Source organism: Staurois parvus, unplaced genomic scaffold, assembly GCF_062004578.1.
Source record: "Staurois parvus isolate SC_StPar_1 unplaced genomic scaffold, SC_StPar_1.0 ptg000146l, whole genome shotgun sequence".
NCBI lineage: Eukaryota > Metazoa > Chordata > Amphibia > Anura > Ranidae > Staurois > Staurois parvus.
In genome coordinates, this window is record NW_028317942.1 from 966,825 (window position 1) to 988,204 (window position 21,380).

At 36.1% G+C, this 21,380-nt stretch overlaps 1 protein-coding gene across 1 annotated transcript in view; it reads left to right on the forward strand.

Moving 5' to 3' along the window:
* Positions 1–21,380, forward strand: part of LOC149464866 (CUB and sushi domain-containing protein 1-like) — a 1,089,704-nt gene that overhangs the window by 963,393 nt on the left and 104,931 nt on the right. The window contains exon 30 of the mRNA XM_089673951.1: positions 19,462–19,600. Within this exon, the coding sequence (XP_089530077.1) occupies positions 19,462–19,600 (139 nt within the window). The remainder of the gene's footprint in view (positions 1–19,461; positions 19,601–21,380) is intronic.

The following is a 21,380-nucleotide window of genomic DNA, read 5'->3' on the forward strand; positions in this document are numbered from 1 at the left end:
TTCATTCATATTTAAATCGTTATAAAATTTCTCAAGTTCTACCTTTTCTCCACTCCATATCACCAAGAGGTCATCAATATACCTTTTGTATATTTTTATTCCTGGGTTCTTATTTTTGAACACTGATTCATCTTCCCATTTTGCCATATAAAGATTAGCGATGCTAGGGGCGAATTTAGCGCCCATAGCAACTCCTTTCCTTTGTGAATAGTATGTATTACCATACCAAAAATAATTATGAGTAAGGCAGAACTTTATACACCTTATGATGAATCTGTTGTGTCTGGTGGTGTTATTTCCATATTTATTAAGTGCCCATATAGCTGCTTCTATAGCCCCCTGATGGTCTATGTTAGTATACAGTGCTGCTACATCTGCTGTACTTAAAAGCGTGTTTTTATCTGTCAGTGTATCCTTCATTTCTTGTATCACATGTTTTGTATCCCTTAGATATGCTGTAGTTTTAGTGACCAATGGTTGTAGATGATAATCTACATATTCACCTAACCTCGCTGTGAGTGAATCTATTCCATTAATGATGGGCCTACCTGGCGGGTTGATGTTGTCTTTGTGAATTTTCGGAACTGAATACATGATAGGTAGCCTACATACTGATGGTATTAGATATTGATGTTCTTTCTCATTAATAACTCCTTTCTTTTTCCCTTTTGTGACTAGTTTGATAAGCTGTTTCTTATATTCCTTAATAGGATTACTGATAAGCACTTCATATGTGTCTCTGTCATTAAGCATATCTGCCATTACTGATTCATAATAAATCCTTGATTGTATCACTATACCCCCTCCTTTGTCTGCTGGGCGTATTATTATGTCATCCCTCTTTTTCAATGAATCTAAACCTCTCTTTAAATTCACCTCTATTTTAGGTTTTTTAATTTTGAGAGATTCTAAATCTTGTAATACCATTTGTTTAAATGTGTCTATATATTTATTATCTCCAATCTGGGGATTAAACACTGATTTGTTTTTAAGTTGGCTATGCATAGTATTTTCTGTTGCTCCTGTGTTGTGTGTAATGGGGTTGTTGGCATAATACTTTTTAAGATTGAGTTTCCTGATCAATTTCTGAATGCTTACATATGTATCAAATTTATTTAATCCCTTTTGTGGGGCATACTTAAGACCCTTGCTAAGCGCATGTGTTTCTTCTTCTGTAAGGGGTAATCCACTGATATTGAAAATGCCTTCTCCCTTTAATTCCTTCTTCTTTTTTTGTTGTGACCTTCTTCCTCCTCTTTTCCCTCTCTTTCTTGTGTGTGTTGTGCTTCTTCTTCCCTCCCCCCTTGGGGATTCAAATCCCATCCTAAAAAAGGATTGGGGAGGGGTGAGTTGAATTCTTCCCTTTCCAGGGGTGAGTACCTGTTTTGTGTGGGTACTTGGTAGGGTTTGTTCATTACTGGGTATTGTGCTTGGTATTGTGCTTGGTATTGTGGCCTTTGTGGTTTAGGATAATATGGGCCTCTATTATAATCAGGTCTCCCATAGTATTCTTGTGTGTAATATCCTTGGGGGCCTCTCTGGTTGTGGCCTCTGTTGCCATTATAATATGGTTTCCCTCCTTGATATGGTTGATTCTGTGGGGGTCTATATGGTCCCGGATTATAATATGGTGGTCTCCAATTGTTGGGGTTCCCTCCTTTATACTGTGAATGTCCCTTATTATCTTTATTGGGTGTTTTGAACCCTATTGCTTTTTTAGGGGGTGGTTTCTCATTGGTTTTCACTGGTGTAGATTCTGTGGATTTGATCTCATTGGAATTAGGGTTAGTCTGCCATTTGAATACTGATTTTTGTTGGTAGTCCTGGCTTACCCTTTGAAATTTTTTCTTTTTCTTATTCTTAATTTCTGTGTCTTTTTTCTGGACATTTTTATTCAACTGGGATAAGTATTTTGTAAACTCTGGGTGATCTTTGATGATCTCTACCTTATTTTGGTACTCCTTTATTACTTTTTCTATTTTTCTCATTTTTCTTTGTTTTCTTTTTATTAGGAATTGTAAAACCTCCATTCCTTTTTCACTAAAGAAATTGTACCATTCTTCCCTATCCCCCTCCTCCAATAAACCATCATTGATAGGTAATTCCCATCTAAGCTTCCTCGGGATCATTCTTTCTTTTATATATTTTTCCATGGTGGCTATATCCCACCAAATATTAATTTTCTTCTCCATAAGGCTCCCTAATTTTCTAAATGTATTATTAATTCCTGGATCCTCCTGTTCTTCTCCTAGAAATATATTGTTAAGATCTAGTTCTCTGTTCTCCAAGAATGTGAAAACCTCCATAATTTCTACTAACAAGTGATAAATGAGTGTGAATAAATATAAATGGTGAATGCTTGTGAGCTATTATGAAATGAGGTGTTCAATATGTGACTTTAGATGTCCTTATTTCTCACGTGAGGTTCGCTGGCACTTGCACTGACTCATATGCTAGTGTATATATAATATTTTCAAAATAGATAGTGCCGCGCTCCCATGTACCAATATGTATATCTTATACTTTCAAAGTGCTAATGAATAGCTTTCAAGATACTGCATGTATCAAACAATTATTACTAGTGACTCAAAACATCATTGTGAATATTAATCTTCATGCAAGTGACATTAATAACTGATAATCCTAAGGTGATAGTGCCTATTAAAGTACAGTGATATACAAATCAGAAATACTCCTCTATTCTACTGTGATCCTTATATTTATATTGTGCAAACACATATATATTATGTGCACGTGCTTATGATATATTCAATAAAAAAAAAAAAAAAAAAAAAAAAAAAAAAAAAAGTCTTTCAAAATAAATGTGCAGGTGGATTCTTGGTTCCCTCTCGCCGAGTGCTTAATGGTCTCCCTATGTGCTCACCTCTATATTTGCCTGAATAAATCCAGGCAAATACACTTTTTATCCTTCCAGGATAGATGGGATGGAATGATGCTCTTGAATTATCTCAGAAGGTGGATGTGGGTTTATATTTGTTCTCCTGTAGCTGCTCATGAGTGGGTATACTGACCATCTCTCTGAGGATCTCCCAATTCCCCTCCTGGGGCTGTTTCCTTTTCCAGTCCTCCTTATATCAGCTCAAAGGGTGTTGTTCAATTGAGAAAGGAAGACAAACAGACCATAGTGTCTTATCCTTGTGCAAAAAGGGGGTTTATTGCTGCCAGTTGCACAGTAGTATACAATTGTAGTCCAGCATAAATGTGCTCTGCCTCTGTTCCTGCAGTGCTGTCTACCTGTGTCTGTATTCAGATCACCGAGCCTCTCCAGTGCAATGTCGTGACGTCAGAGCCCCTCCCCTACGCGTATCGTCACAGGGTCACGTGACTTCATCAGGGGGAATGATTAGATGCCACGACTATGCTAATACTCCTATTTATATCTCTCGGCCGCCTTTTTACTGGAGCCCAATGGGCGCGGCCATTTTCCCAGTGATTTTCTTAAACTCTATGTATGGTGAGTGTTTACACCTGTGTGTCTACTCAAATTATAACGTGATCTCTGTCTGCCAGACATTGCTAACTGGGTCAGCTGTGATCTGTCTCTTGCTCTGCAGTTTCTAAACAGTGGCTGTTGGCTATACATTATATTGCTGAAAGTATACCTATTAGGCTAAATTAAAACCATGTTTTATTAATAATACAATATTAAAAATATAAAATTCAAAATTATAAATTTAACCAATAAAATAAAATAAAAAAATATTTTTTTAAAAATCAAATAATAAAAGATAATAAAAAAAAATAAAATAATAGAAAACGCATGTATGTTACTTCTCAAGTAACCTATTTGTCATTAATTATCTAATTCCTTCAATTTTGAGATATTATTTAACTTACATCTTTCTTTACATCTGGGTTTTGGTTTTGTATTTAAGAAGGTATTACTTGAGGATATGATACTTGATATAACTTACATGCGTTTTGTGCTAGTCATAAATTCTCTAATTCTACCCTAAACTCACTCCACATATTCCTAAATTCATGTCAGATACATTACTTCAATCCCCAATCTATATATATTCAACGCCTCAAAGTTAGATTGGGAACTATTTCTATACTTATTTGTTACTAATAAAGCATGTAAGGTCAAACTCCTTATTTAACCCATTGGGAGCCAGACAGCCCATTTCATAGATCCACTTCGATTCTTTCTTGCTAATTTCCCTTATCAGGTTATCTCCCCTCCAGTGTTGTACATGTTTTTCTACACCCCAGAACTCTAATTTTCTTGCATCTTTATTGTGGTATTTTTTGAAATGCTGCGATAAGTGGTGATACTTGTATCCTCTGTTTATATTATATACATGTTCTTTTATTCTTTCCCTTAACATCCTTTTCGTGCGTCCAATGTAGATGAGATTACATGGGCATTTGAGGGCATAGATAACCCCTCTTGTATCACATGATATAAATTGCTGGATGGTGTATTCCTTTTCATTTAGGGGGTTCTGAAATGTAAATCTTCTCCTGGGGTTATTTTTCAGTCTGATGCAACTATAGCATCTACCACAGGTATAAAACCCTTTTCCTTGAAAAAAACTAATTTGTTGATGTTTAACAGGTGGTGCTATTATACTCTTCACCACTTTGTCCCTAATATTTGGAGCTTTTGTATATATAAACCTAGGTATTGTGGGAATATTATTTTTCAGGTGCTTATCTAATGCTAAGATCTTCCAATGTTTCTTTATTATGTTTTGTATTGATTTATACTGGGTATTATAACTCAACACTACCGCCAATTCCTCCTTTTCAGTATTCTCTTTATGTTTGTCTGCTATTAATACATTACGGTCCATAAGGCCTATTTGCTCCCTTTCTTTTTGTATTATTTCTTTCTTATATCCTTTATCAATAAATCTTTCTGATATTATTCCACTTTGTTCTACATAGTCTTTCATGTTTGTACAGTTCCTTTTTAATCTAATAAATTGGCCTCTAGGGATATTGCTTAGCCACGCTTTATGATGGCAGCTATCTATGGGGATATATGAGTTTCTATCAACAGATTTGAAATGATTCTTGGTATACAATTGTAATCCCTCTTTGTAGATTTGAATGTCTAAAAAATTAATAGAAGTTTCATGTATGTCATAGCTCAGTTTTATATTGGCTTCATTCATATTTAAATCGTTATAAAATTTCTCAAGTTCTACCTTTTCTCCACTCCATATCACCAAGAGGTCATCAATATACCTTTTGTATATTTTTATTCCTGGGTTCTTATTTTTGAACACTGATTCATCTTCCCATTTTGCCATATAAAGATTAGCGATGCTAGGGGCGAATTTAGCGCCCATAGCAACTCCTTTCCTTTGTGAATAGTATGTATTACCATACCAAAAATAATTATGAGTAAGGCAGAACTTTATACACCTTATGATGAATCTGTTGTGTCTGGTGGTGTTATTTCCATATTTATTAAGTGCCCATATAGCTGCTTCTATAGCCCCCTGATGGTCTATGTTAGTATACAGTGCTGCTACATCTGCTGTACTTAAAAGCGTGTTTTTATCTGTCAGTGTATCCTTCATTTCTTGTATCACATGTTTTGTATCCCTTAGATATGCTGTAGTTTTAGTGACCAATGGTTGTAGATGATAATCTACATATTCACCTAACCTCGCTGTGAGTGAATCTATTCCATTAATGATGGGCCTACCTGGCGGGTTGATGTTGTCTTTGTGAATTTTCGGAACTGAATACATGATAGGTAGCCTACATACTGATGGTATTAGATATTGATGTTCTTTCTCATTAATAACTCCTTTCTTTTTCCCTTTTGTGACTAGTTTGATAAGCTGTTTCTTATATTCCTTAATAGGATTACTGATAAGCACTTCATATGTGTCTCTGTCATTAAGCATATCTGCCATTACTGATTCATAATAAATCCTTGATTGTATCACTATACCCCCTCCTTTGTCTGCTGGGCGTATTATTATGTCATCCCTCTTTTTCAATGAATCTAAACCTCTCTTTAAATTCACCTCTATTTTAGGTTTTTTAATTTTGAGAGATTCTAAATCTTGTAATACCATTTGTTTAAATGTGTCTATATATTTATTATCTCCAATCTGGGGATTAAACACTGATTTGTTTTTAAGTTGGCTATGCATAGTATTTTCTGTTGCTCCTGTGTTGTGTGTAATGGGGTTGTTGGCATAATACTTTTTAAGATTGAGTTTCCTGATCAATTTCTGAATGCTTACATATGTATCAAATTTATTTAATCCCTTTTGTGGGGCATACTTTTGTGGGGCATACTTGTGGGGCACAGCGAGGTTAGGTGAATATGTAGATTATCATCTACAACCATTGGTCACTAAAACTACAGCATATCTAAGGGATACAAAACATGTGATACAAGAAATGAAGGATACACTGACAGATAAAAACACGCTTTTAAGTACAGCAGATGTAGCAGCACTGTATACTAACATAGACCATCAGGGGGCTATAGAAGCAGCTATATGGGCACTTAATAAATATGGAAATAACACCACCAGACACAACAGATTCATCATAAGGTGTATAAAGTTCTGCCTTACTCATAATTATTTTTGGTATGGTAATACATACTATTCACAAAGGAAAGGAGTTGCTATGGGCGCTAAATTCGCCCCTAGCATCGCTAATCTTTATATGGCAAAATGGGAAGATGAATCAGTGTTCAAAAATAAGAACCCAGGAATAAAAATATACAAAAGGTATATTGATGACCTCTTGGTGATATGGAGTGGAGAAAAGGTAGAACTTGAGAAATTTTATAACGATTTAAATATGAATGAAGCCAATATAAAACTGAGCTATGACATACATGAAACTTCTATTAATTTTTTAGACATTCAAATCTACAAAGAGGGATTACAATTGTATACCAAGAATCATTTCAAATCTGTTGATAGAAACTCATATATCCCCATAGATAGCTGCCATCATAAAGCGTGGCTAAGCAATATCCCTAGAGGCCAATTTATTAGATTAAAAAGGAACTGTACAAACATGAAAGACTATGTAGAACAAAGTGGAATAATATCAGAAAGATTTATTGATAAAGGATATAAGAAAGAAATAATACAAAAAGAAAGGGAGCAAATAGGCCTTATGGACCGTAATGTATTAATAGCAGACAAACATAAAGAGAATACTGAAAAGGAGGAATTGGCGGTAGTGTTGAGTTATAATACCCAGTATAAATCAATACAAAACATAATAAAGAAACATTGGAAGATCTTAGCATTAGATAAGCACCTGAAAAATAATATTCCCACAATACCTAGGTTTATATATACAAAAGCTCCAAATATTAGGGACAAAGTGGTGAAGAGTATAATAGCACCACCTGTTAAACATCAACAAATTAGTTTTTTTCAAGGAAAAGGGTTTTATACCTGTGGTAGATGCTATAGTTGCATCAGACTGAAAAATAACCCCAGGAGAAGATTTACATTTCAGAACCCCCTAAATGAAAAGGAATACACCATCCAGCAATTTATATCATGTGATACAAGAGGGGTTATCTATGCCCTCAAATGCCCATGTAATCTCATCTACATTGGACGCACGAAAAGGATGTTAAGGGAAAGAATAAAAGAACATGTATATAATATAAACAGAGGATACAAGTATCACCACTTATCGCAGCATTTCAAAAAATACCACAATAAAGATGCAAGAAAATTAGAGTTCTGGGGTGTAGAAAAACATGTACAACACTGGAGGGGAGATAACCTGATAAGGGAAATTAGCAAGAAAGAATCGAAGTGGATCTATGAAATGGGCTGTCTGGCTCCCAATGGGTTAAATAAGGAGTTTGACCTTACATGCTTTATTAGTAACAAATAAGTATAGAAATAGTTCCCAATCTAACTTTGAGGCGTTGAATATATATAGATTGGGGATTGAAGTAATGTATCTGACATGAATTTAGGAATATGTGGAGTGAGTTTAGGGTAGAATTAGAGAATTTATGACTAGCACAAAACGCATGTAAGTTATATCAAGTATCATATCCTCAAGTAATACCTTCTTAAATACAAAACCAAAACCCAGATGTAAAGAAAGATGTAAGTTAAATAATATCTCAAAATTGAAGGAATTAGATAATTAATGACAAATAGGTTACTTGAGAAGTAACATACATGCGTTTTCTATTATTTTATTTTTTTTTTATTATCTTTTATTATTTGATTTTTAAAAAAATATTTTTTTATTTTATTTTATTGGTTAAATTTATAATTTTGAATTTTATATTTTTAATATTGTATTATTAATAAAACATGGTTTTAATTTAGCCTAATAGGTATACTTTCAGCAATATAATGTATAGCCAACAGCCACTGTTTAGAAACTGCAGAGCAAGAGACAGATCACAGCTGACCCAGTTAGCAATGTCTGGCAGACAGAGATCACGTTATAATTTGAGTAGACACACAGGTGTAAACACTCACCATACATAGAGTTTAAGAAAATCACTGGGAAAATGGCCGCGCCCATTGGGCTCCAGTAAAAAGGCGGCCGAGAGATATAAATAGGAGTATTAGCATAGTCGTGGCATCTAATCATTCCCCCTGATGAAGTCACGTGACCCTGTGACGATACGCGTAGGGGAGGGGCTCTGACGTCACGACATTGCACTGGAGAGGCTCGGTGATCTGAATACAGACACAGGTAGACAGCACTGCAGGAACAGAGGCAGAGCACATTTATGCTGGACTACAATTGTATACTACTGTGCAACTGGCAGCAATAAACCCCCTTTTTGCACAAGGATAAGACACTATGGTCTGTTTGTCTTCCTTTCTCAATTGAACAACACCCTTTGAGCTGATATAAGGAGGACTGGAAAAGGAAACAGCCCCAGGAGGGGAATTGGGAGATCCTCAGAGAGATGGTCAGTATACCCACTCATGAGCAGCTACAGGAGAACAAATATAAACCCACATCCACCTTCTGAGATAATTCAAGAGCATCATTCCATCCCATCTATCCTGGAAGGATAAAAAGTGTATTTGCCTGGATTTATTCAGGCAAATATAGAGGTGAGCACATAGGGAGACCATTAAGCACTCGGCGAGAGGGAACCAAGAATCCACCTGCACATTTATTTTGAAAGACTTTTTTTTTTTTTTTTTTTTTTTTTTTTTTTTTTATTGAATATATCATAAGCACGTGCACATAATATATATGTGTTTGCACAATATAAATATAAGGATCACAGTAGAATAGAGGAGTATTTCTGATTTGTATATCACTGTACTTTAATAGGCACTATCACCTTAGGATTATCAGTTATTAATGTCACTTGCATGAAGATTAATATTCACAATGATGTTTTGAGTCACTAGTAATAATTGTTTGATACATGCAGTATCTTGAAAGCTATTCATTAGCACTTTGAAAGTATAAGATATACATATTGGTACATGGGAGCGCGGCACTATCTATTTTGAAAATATTATATATACACTAGCATATGAGTCAGTGCAAGTGCCAGCGAACCTCACGTGAGAAATAAGGACATCTAAAGTCACATATTGAACACCTCATTTCATAATAGCTCACAAGCATTCACCATTTATATTTATTCACACTCATTTATCACTTGTTAGTAGAAATTATGGAGGTTTTCACATTCTTGGAGAACAGAGAACTAGATCTTAACAATATATTTCTAGGAGAAGAACAGGAGGATCCAGGAATTAATAATACATTTAGAAAATTAGGGAGCCTTATGGAGAAGAAAATTAATATTTGGTGGGATATAGCCACCATGGAAAAATATATAAAAGAAAGAATGATCCCGAGGAAGCTTAGATGGGAATTACCTATCAATGATGGTTTATTGGAGGAGGGGGATAGGGAAGAATGGTACAATTTCTTTAGTGAAAAAGGAATGGAGGTTTTACAATTCCTAATAAAAAGAAAACAAAGAAAAATGAGAAAAATAGAAAAAGTAATAAAGGAGTACCAAAATAAGGTAGAGATCATCAAAGATCACCCAGAGTTTACAAAATACTTATCCCAGTTGAATAAAAATGTCCAGAAAAAAGACACAGAAATTAAGAATAAGAAAAAGAAAAAATTTCAAAGGGTAAGCCAGGACTACCAACAAAAATCAGTATTCAAATGGCAGACTAACCCTAATTCCAATGAGATCAAATCCACAGAATCTACACCAGTGAAAACCAATGAGAAACCACCCCCTAAAAAAGCAATAGGGTTCAAAACACCCAATAAAGATAATAAGGGACATTCACAGTATAAAGGAGGGAACCCCAACAATTGGAGACCACCATATTATAATCCGGGACCATATAGACCCCCACAGAATCAACCATATCAAGGAGGGAAACCATATTATAATGGCAACAGAGGCCACAACCAGAGAGGCCCCCAAGGATATTACACACAAGAATACTATGGGAGACCTGATTATAATAGAGGCCCATATTATCCTAAACCACAAAGGCCACAATACCAAGCACAATACCAAGCACAATACCCAGTAATGAACAAACCCTACCAAGTACCCACACAAAACAGGTACTCACCCCTGGAAAGGGAAGAATTCAACTCACCCCTCCCCAATCCTTTTTTAGGATGGGATTTGAATCCCCAAGGGGGGAGGGAAGAAGAAGCACAACACACACAAGAAAGAGAGGGAAAAGAGGAGGAAGAAGGTCACAACAAAAAAAGAAGAAGGAATTAAAGGGAGAAGGCATTTTCAATATCAGTGGATTACCCCTTACAGAAGAAGAAACACATGCGCTTAGCAAGGGTCTTAAGTATGCCCCACAAAAGGGATTAAATAAATTTGATACATATGTAAGCATTCAGAAATTGATCAGGAAACTCAATCTTAAAAAGTATTATGCCAACAACCCCATTACACACAACACAGGAGCAACAGAAAATACTATGCATAGCCAACTTAAAAACAAATCAGTGTTTAATCCCCAGATTGGAGATAATAAATATATAGACACATTTAAACAAATGGTATTACAAGATTTAGAATCTCTCAAAATTAAAAAACCTAAAATAGAGGTGAATTTAAAGAGAGGTTTAGATTCATTGAAAAAGAGGGATGACATAATAATACGCCCAGCAGACAAAGGAGGGGGTATAGTGATACAATCAAGGATTTATTATGAATCAGTAATGGCAGATATGCTTAATGACAGAGACACATATGAAGTGCTTATCAGTAATCCTATTAAGGAATATAAGAAACAGCTTATCAAACTAGTCACAAAAGGGAAAAAGAAAGGAGTTATTAATGAGAAAGAACATCAATATCTAATACCATCAGTATGTAGGCTACCTATCATGTATTCAGTTCCGAAAATTCACAAAGACAACATCAACCCGCCAGGTAGGCCCATCATTAATGGAATAGATTCACTCACAGCGAGGTTAGGTGAATATGTAGATTATCATCTACAACCATTGGTCACTAAAACTACAGCATATCTAAGGGATACAAAACATGTGATACAAGAAATGAAGGATACACTGACAGATAAAAACACGCTTTTAAGTACAGCAGATGTAGCAGCACTGTATACTAACATAGACCATCAGGGGGCTATAGAAGCAGCTATATGGGCACTTAATAAATATGGAAATAACACCACCAGACACAACAGATTCATCATAAGGTGTATAAAGTTCTGCCTTACTCATAATTATTTTTGGTATGGTAATACATACTATTCACAAAGGAAAGGAGTTGCTATGGGCGCTAAATTCGCCCCTAGCATCGCTAATCTTTATATGGCAAAATGGGAAGATGAATCAGTGTTCAAAAATAAGAACCCAGGAATAAAAATATACAAAAGGTATATTGATGACCTCTTGGTGATATGGAGTGGAGAAAAGGTAGAACTTGAGAAATTTTATAACGATTTAAATATGAATGAAGCCAATATAAAACTGAGCTATGACATACATGAAACTTCTATTAATTTTTTAGACATTCAAATCTACAAAGAGGGATTACAATTGTATACCAAGAATCATTTCAAATCTGTTGATAGAAACTCATATATCCCCATAGATAGCTGCCATCATAAAGCGTGGCTAAGCAATATCCCTAGAGGCCAATTTATTAGATTAAAAAGGAACTGTACAAACATGAAAGACTATGTAGAACAAAGTGGAATAATATCAGAAAGATTTATTGATAAAGGATATAAGAAAGAAATAATACAAAAAGAAAGGGAGCAAATAGGCCTTATGGACCGTAATGTATTAATAGCAGACAAACATAAAGAGAATACTGAAAAGGAGGAATTGGCGGTAGTGTTGAGTTATAATACCCAGTATAAATCAATACAAAACATAATAAAGAAACATTGGAAGATCTTAGCATTAGATAAGCACCTGAAAAATAATATTCCCACAATACCTAGGTTTATATATACAAAAGCTCCAAATATTAGGGACAAAGTGGTGAAGAGTATAATAGCACCACCTGTTAAACATCAACAAATTAGTTTTTTTCAAGGAAAAGGGTTTTATACCTGTGGTAGATGCTATAGTTGCATCAGACTGAAAAATAACCCCAGGAGAAGATTTACATTTCAGAACCCCCTAAATGAAAAGGAATACACCATCCAGCAATTTATATCATGTGATACAAGAGGGGTTATCTATGCCCTCAAATGCCCATGTAATCTCATCTACATTGGACGCACGAAAAGGATGTTAAGGGAAAGAATAAAAGAACATGTATATAATATAAACAGAGGATACAAGTATCACCACTTATCGCAGCATTTCAAAAAATACCACAATAAAGATGCAAGAAAATTAGAGTTCTGGGGTGTAGAAAAACATGTACAACACTGGAGGGGAGATAACCTGATAAGGGAAATTAGCAAGAAAGAATCGAAGTGGATCTATGAAATGGGCTGTCTGGCTCCCAATGGGTTAAATAAGGAGTTTGACCTTACATGCTTTATTAGTAACAAATAAGTATAGAAATAGTTCCCAATCTAACTTTGAGGCGTTGAATATATATAGATTGGGGATTGAAGTAATGTATCTGACATGAATTTAGGAATATGTGGAGTGAGTTTAGGGTAGAATTAGAGAATTTATGACTAGCACAAAACGCATGTAAGTTATATCAAGTATCATATCCTCAAGTAATACCTTCTTAAATACAAAACCAAAACCCAGATGTAAAGAAAGATGTAAGTTAAATAATATCTCAAAATTGAAGGAATTAGATAATTAATGACAAATAGGTTACTTGAGAAGTAACATACATGCGTTTTCTATTATTTTATTTTTTTTTTATTATCTTTTATTATTTGATTTTTAAAAAAATATTTTTTTATTTTATTTTATTGGTTAAATTTATAATTTTGAATTTTATATTTTTAATATTGTATTATTAATAAAACATGGTTTTAATTTAGCCTAATAGGTATACTTTCAGCAATATAATGTATAGCCAACAGCCACTGTTTAGAAACTGCAGAGCAAGAGACAGATCACAGCTGACCCAGTTAGCAATGTCTGGCAGACAGAGATCACGTTATAATTTGAGTAGACACACAGGTGTAAACACTCACCATACATAGAGTTTAAGAAAATCACTGGGAAAATGGCCGCGCCCATTGGGCTCCAGTAAAAAGGCGGCCGAGAGATATAAATAGGAGTATTAGCATAGTCGTGGCATCTAATCATTCCCCCTGATGAAGTCACGTGACCCTGTGACGATACGCGTAGGGGAGGGGCTCTGACGTCACGACATTGCACTGGAGAGGCTCGGTGATCTGAATACAGACACAGGTAGACAGCACTGCAGGAACAGAGGCAGAGCACATTTATGCTGGACTACAATTGTATACTACTGTGCAACTGGCAGCAATAAACCCCCTTTTTGCACAAGGATAAGACACTATGGTCTGTTTGTCTTCCTTTCTCAATTGAACAACACCCTTTGAGCTGATATAAGGAGGACTGGAAAAGGAAACAGCCCCAGGAGGGGAATTGGGAGATCCTCAGAGAGATGGTCAGTATACCCACTCATGAGCAGCTACAGGAGAACAAATATAAACCCACATCCACCTTCTGAGATAATTCAAGAGCATCATTCCATCCCATCTATCCTGGAAGGATAAAAAGTGTATTTGCCTGGATTTATTCAGGCAAATATAGAGGTGAGCACATAGGGAGACCATTAAGCACTCGGCGAGAGGGAACCAAGAATCCACCTGCACATTTATTTTGAAAGACTTTTTTTTTTTTTTTTTTTTTTTTTTTTTTTTATTGAATATATCATAAGCACGTGCACATAATATATATGTGTTTGCACAATATAAATATAAGGATCACAGTAGAATAGAGGAGTATTTCTGATTTGTATATCACTGTACTTTAATAGGCACTATCACCTTAGGATTATCAGTTATTAATGTCACTTGCATGAAGATTAATATTCACAATGATGTTTTGAGTCACTAGTAATAATTGTTTGATACATGCAGTATCTTGAAAGCTATTCATTAGCACTTTGAAAGTATAAGATATACATATTGGTACATGGGAGCGCGGCACTATCTATTTTGAAAATATTATATATACACTAGCATATGAGTCAGTGCAAGTGCCAGCGAACCTCACGTGAGAAATAAGGACATCTAAAGTCACATATTGAACACCTCATTTCATAATAGCTCACAAGCATTCACCATTTATATTTAAGCAGAGATTTTAAGTCCCTAGACATCTACACAGGTCTGTGGTCACTGACAATAGATCACTCATGGGAGTTAAGTACAGCAGGGTGTGTTCAGGGTGTAGGGTGTTAGTTCACCTTTTTATTTTTTCTTAATTGTTTGAATTAACACTTTAATTTTTGCAAAGATAACATTTTGGATATCGTGTAGAATAGTTAAGACCCCTACCTCTTTTTTTTTTCCATCTGCACCATATTGGGTAAGTTTCCCTGCTTCCTGTTCAGTATATACAAAAAGAAGTGATGGAAAATCACTTCAAAGTGAGGGAAATTTTTTATTTGACAGTTGTAACAGGTACAGTTATTCCCATCGCACTATTTCCCCTCTTTTATTGTTCTGTTAACAACTGCAATTTGTTTTATTTATATGAACAAGACAAACAGAGAAAGTATATTTTTCATGTGGGGACACAGCAGTAAAAATCAGAATAGTTCTAACCTTTTAGTACTCTTCCAAAAAATAAAAATGATTACAAAATTGGCTTTTAATACACTTTATTCGCATAAGCTAAAGATAGCTTGTGGAATATGTATCAAGATAGCACTTGGAAAATTACTATATATTTCAGTTATAGGTAGAGTCTGGGGTGTTGAGCCCCCCTTCTCCCCATTTGATTTTATACCTCCAAGGAATGTCGTTGGTGATGAATCCCCATTAAAAAAAATGGAGAACCACCTGCGCTACCCTGAATAAACTATTGTTCTAGGAATGGGTTGCCGCTGATACCTGGCTATACACCTGGATAGAATGGGATCAAAATTATAACAAAATTGGTGCTGCGCTCCCACACTTGTACTTATATAAATAATTAAATCAAAATTAGGTTTCAATTATACCCCTAGTGAATCCTCTTGTGTATAATTAACACAAACTCAATTCTTCATATTATTATACAATCATATACAGTGATGTTTGATAAACCATATGTACGTGTGTAATCTTCAATATGGCTGGATATGTGGAAACATCCAGTGATACATATAAATCTGGCAGGTGAACAAAAAGTGTAATCCTTCACATGTAAGATTGCCCCCACACCTTCATGAAGCGACCCCACAGAGTCAAAACGCTTTTTTGCTATTAAGCACAGCCAACCGCTCAATCCTCCACGTCAGATTCGGTATCACAAAAAGTGGTGGTATCCACCTTCAGAAGTTACAGGTATCACCTCTCCTGATATCCGGATGGTTTTCATATGATCTAATTGTACCTCCGCTTCCTCATTGGTGTTTATAAAATAAGAAGAAGAATCCTTCCATTGTGTGATATTGTTTCATTTATTGATATAAAAGAATACTATAAATGCTCACTCACATGTGTTATGAGAAAAAAAAGTTCACAGATCCTCATAAGAACTCCTGGGTGTATGCTATGGGTGTATCAAGATGGTGCTTCCGCCGGAAGTGATGTCACCGCATCTCCGTCTCTCGTCCAACTAGTTGCATCACTAATCACGTGACTTCATTCCTGATCCTCATAGGAACTCCTGGGTGTACTGCTATGGGTGTATCAAGATGGTGCTTCCGCAAGAAGTGATGTCACCGCGTCTCTGTCTCTGGTCCAACTAGTTGTGTCACTAATCACGTGACTTCTTTCCTGATGATTAGAGATGCAACTAGTCGGACGAGAGACGGAGATGCGGTGACATCACTTCTTCCACCTTCTTGATACACCCATAGCAGTACATCCAGGAGTTCCTTTGAGGATCTGTGAGCATTTTTTTCTCATAACACATGTGAGTGAGCATTTATAGTATTTTTTTTTATCAATAAATGAAACAATATCACACGATGGACGGATTCTTCTTGTTTTATAAACACTGATGAGGAAGCTGAGGTACAATTAGATCATATGAAAACCATCCAGATATCAGGAGAGGTGATACCTGTAAGTTCTGAAGGGGGATACCGAATCTCACGTGAAGGATTCAGCGGTTGGCTGTACTTATTAGCAAAAAAGCATTTTGAGCCTGTGGGGTCGCTTCATGAAGGTGAGGGGGCTATCTTACCTGTATAGGATTACACTTTTTGTTCACCTGCCAGATTTATATTTATCGCTGGAGGTTTCTATATATCCAGCCATATTGAAGATGACACATGTGGACGATTTGTTTTTTGTTTATTAATAATTGGTGGCATTTTTTTTTTGTGGACTTTTTTATAAATTGATTTAAGTTGTGTTTATCATAGATTGTCCCTGGATTTTCATTTGTGGATTCACTCAATATTTTATTTAATTTTTTTTTTTTTTTTATATAGCAGTATAGTCCCAAGTTTTACACTTTGGTACATGTGGACACTTTTTTGGTGGTGGTCGCACATTTTTGTTTAAGGATTCATTATAGTCCTTGTAGATTGTCTTATAATCAGGGTTAATTTATCCTGACCGTCCTATTGTTTGTTTCTATAGGCACAATAGTGCCATTTGTCAGTTTATTTCCATTGCACCTTTGGGCATTCATTTATGCCAAGTGTTTTATCACGTGTGGTTTAGTACATGTTTGTGATTTCACCCTGTTTAGGGACACAAGTGGGTTTATGTATTGTGTTTTTATGTGTTTTGCAAATTTATATTTTATTTCATATGGTTTATCAAACATCACTGCATAAGATTGTATAATAATATGAAGAGTTGAGTTTGAGATAATTATACACAAGAGGATTCACTAGGGGTGTAATTGAAACCTCACACTGAATCCCCATTATTGTTCCTGGCTCAATTCCCACCCATGTAAGAAGTTTAGTTGTTCACAGTCAGGGAAGGACCTTACATTTGGCACAGCAGGTGTAAAAATCTGGGAATTTAAAGGAATAAATCTTAAGTTAGGTGTCTTCCAAAAAAAACAGAGGCTATACCAAACTTTGAATCATCAATTTTTGCAAAAGCGAACATTTAAACATTAATTAAAACGTTATGTTGTATTTCCTAATTCAACATTGCAAGGAGCAAATTGCTCATTTTTAATGAAGTAAACCATTTAACCACTTGCACCCCAGAGGATTTACCCCCCTTCCTGACCAGGCCATTTTTTTGCGATACAGCGCTGCTTTACTTTAAATGAAAATTGTGCGAGCATGCACCCAAATTAAATTTATGTCCTTTTGTCCCCACAAATAGAGCTTTCTTTTGGTGCTATTTGATCACCTATGCATTTTTCATTTTTTGTGCTATAAACAAAAAAAGACCAATAATTTTGAAAAAAAAAAATCACCCTTTGTGTTCAGTGAACCACATCCCCTCAGGATACAACACTCACTGCAAGCAAATGCTTGTCATATTACTGATAGGCAAATAGCACTTTTATTCGATCATCCATTTAGGTGGATCCATTCAAATTATGCTATGTGTGTTGCTTTGTTCCGTTATCTTGAGCTTTTAGAGTTTTAAAGTACCTCTGTGGGGAAGGAAGATTTTGGATGGATCCACCTAAATGGATGATCAAATAAAAGTGCTATTTGATGTGCTATTCTGATTAAAGGTGGAGGAGTGAAGCTGAGAGCTATCTACCCAGAGGAAAACATCTCACTGACTGTTTGGGATGTGTTGCACTTTTCATCACCAATTGGTGGAAAACTATGAACTTTTAAAATGTGGAGCACTGCTGTGATTAATGTTCTATTGATTACTATTCATGACAATTGTTTTTAAACATAAATTAACTAGCTCTCAAGCTTAGGTGCATTCCCCGTTCTTACATAAGTGCTGGGTAGTGTGCATTGGTTGCATGTATTTTTAGCACATTTTTGTTCTAATTTTGAAAAAAAACAATATTTTTTTACTTTTTGCTATAAAACACATCCAGTAAAAAAAATAAAAAAAGTGACATTTCTTCATCAATGTAGGCCAAAATGTATCCTGCTACATGTCTTTGCTAAAAAAAAAAATCTCAATACATGTAACTTAATTGGTTTACGTGAAAGTTATAGCGTCTACAAATGGCGGTGTATATATACTGGAATTTTTTTTTTTTTATACTAGTAATGGTGGTGATCAGCGACTTACAGCGGGACTGCGGTGGGCATTCTGACACTGGGGGGAACTGACTAACTGCCACTGACATCCCAATGACACTAATACAGTGATCACTGCTAATAAAAAACTGACACTGTACTAATGACACTGGGCAGGAAGGGGTTAACATCTGGGATGATCAAAGGGTTAACTGTGTGCTGTGTTTTACAACATGTGCTGTGTGTGTTCTACTTGGGAAGCATGTTATTCCTGGTAGGAGAGAGACCTGTGTTGTTTACACACAGGTCTCTCCCCTGTCAGTGTTACTTGGTCATCGCCAGGTGCCGGTGGAGGTGCCCGGACCCAGTAATTGACATCCGTAGCCACCGATGGTGGCACGGGTAGGGCGGCGCACATGCCCCCGACCCAGAAATGCAAATCACATGTATATATATATATATATATATATATATATATATATATATATATGTATGTGAGTTTGCACAGCCCTGCCTCCCTGTAGTAGTATTTCTGCTATATGGCAGCAGGCAACTGGTTAAAATACTCAAACTTCACTGTGCTGAAGTTATCCCAGAACATTACTGGTTCGGGTTAGTTGTTATTCTTTAATGCACTTGGGAATGAGCACTGTTTAGTAAATTATCATGGAATTGTTGTGTATGGATTATCATCTGACTGACTTTTGTTTCTTTGTGTCTTGTTGTAACAGCTGCTTGTGGTGGAAACCTGACAGGCCCAGCAGGAGTAATTTTGTCACCTAACTACCCTCAGCCTTACCCTCCTGGAAAAGAGTGTGACTGGAGAATAAAAGTAAATCCAGACTTTGTCATTGCCTTGATATTCAAAAGGTACACGTTATAGAAAACAACAAAGCTGTGCAGCAGGTTCTTGAATGTCAAATCTAAAAATGACATAATTTGTCACTTCATTGGGCTCCTAATTACATTTACTAACCAAGCCCCAGAGCATACATTCCAGTACATACACCATGAACATGGACATGTGGCAGAATAACAAACACATTATTTAGCTTTCCAGCAATGCTCGAGTGCCAAATGTAAACATTATGCAGAACATGCCAGATGCATCAAATGCTGATAGAAATTCACAAAATCATTGTCTAAAAGTTGCTTTAGCAATATCTGTCAAAAACAGACTAATTTGTGGATTGAGTTTTAGTCCATATAAAAATATATATAATATACATATACAGTCAGGTCCATAAATATTGGGACATGGACACAATTCTAACATTTTTGGCTCTATACACCACCACAATGGATTTGAAATGAAACAAACAAGATGTGCTTTAACTGCAGACTGTCAGCTTTAATTTGAGGATATTTACATCCAAATCAGGTGAACGGTGTAGGAATTACAACAGTTTGCATATGTGCCTCCCACTTGGTAAGGGACCAAAAGTAATGGGACAATTGGCTTCTCAGCTGTTCTATGGCCAGGTGTGTGTTATTCCCTCATTATCTCAATTACAATGAGCAGATAAAAGGTCCAGAGTTCATTTCAAGTGTGCTATTTGCATTTGGAATCTGTTGCTGTCAATTCTCAAGATGAGATCCAAAGAGCTCTCACTATCAGTGAAGCAAGCCATCATTAGGCTGAAAAAACAAAACAAACCCATCAGAGAGATAGCAAAAACATTAGGTGTGGCCAAAACAACTGTTTGGAACATTCCTAAAAAGAAGGAACACACCGGTGAGCTCAGCAACACCAAAAGACCCAGAAGACCACAGAAAACAACTGTGGTGGATGAGCGAAGAATTCTTTCCCTGGTGAAGAAAACACCCTTCACAACAGTTGGCCAGATCAAGAACACTCTCCAGGAGGTAGGTGTATGTGTGTCAAAGTCAACAATCAAGAGAAGACTTCACCAGAGTGAATACAGAGGGTTCACCACAAGATGTAAACCATTGGTGAGCCTCAAAAACAGGAAGGCCAGATTAGAGTTTGCCAAACTACATCTAAAAAAGCCTTCACAGTTCTGGAACAACATCCTATGGATAGATGAGACCAAGATCAACTTGTACCAGAGTGATGGGAAGAGAAGAGTATGGAGAAGGAAAGGAACTGCTCATGATCCTAAGCATACCACCTCATCAGTGAAGCATGGTGGTGGTAGTGTCATGGCGTGGGCATGTATGGCTGCCAGTGGAACTGGTTCTCTTGTATTTATTGATGATGTGACTGCTGACAAAAGCAGCAGGATGAATTCTGAAGTGTTTCGGACAATATTATCTGCTCATATTCAGCCAAATGCTTCAGAACTCATTGGACGCCGCTTCACAGTGCAGATGGACAATGACCCAAAGCAGACTGCAAAAGCAACGAAAAAGTTTTTTAAGGGAAAGAAGTGGAATGTTATGCAATGGCCAAGTCAATCACCTGACCTGAATCCGATTGAGCATGCATTTCACTTGCTGAAGACAAAACTGAAGGGAAAATGCCCCAAGAACAAGCGGGAACTGAAGACAGTTGCAGTAGAGGCCTGGCAGAGCATCACCAGGGATGAAACCCAGCGTCTGGTGATGTCTATGCGTTCCAGACTTCAGGCTGTAATTGACTGTAAAGGATTTGCAACCAAGTATTAAAAAGTGAAAGTTTGATTTATGA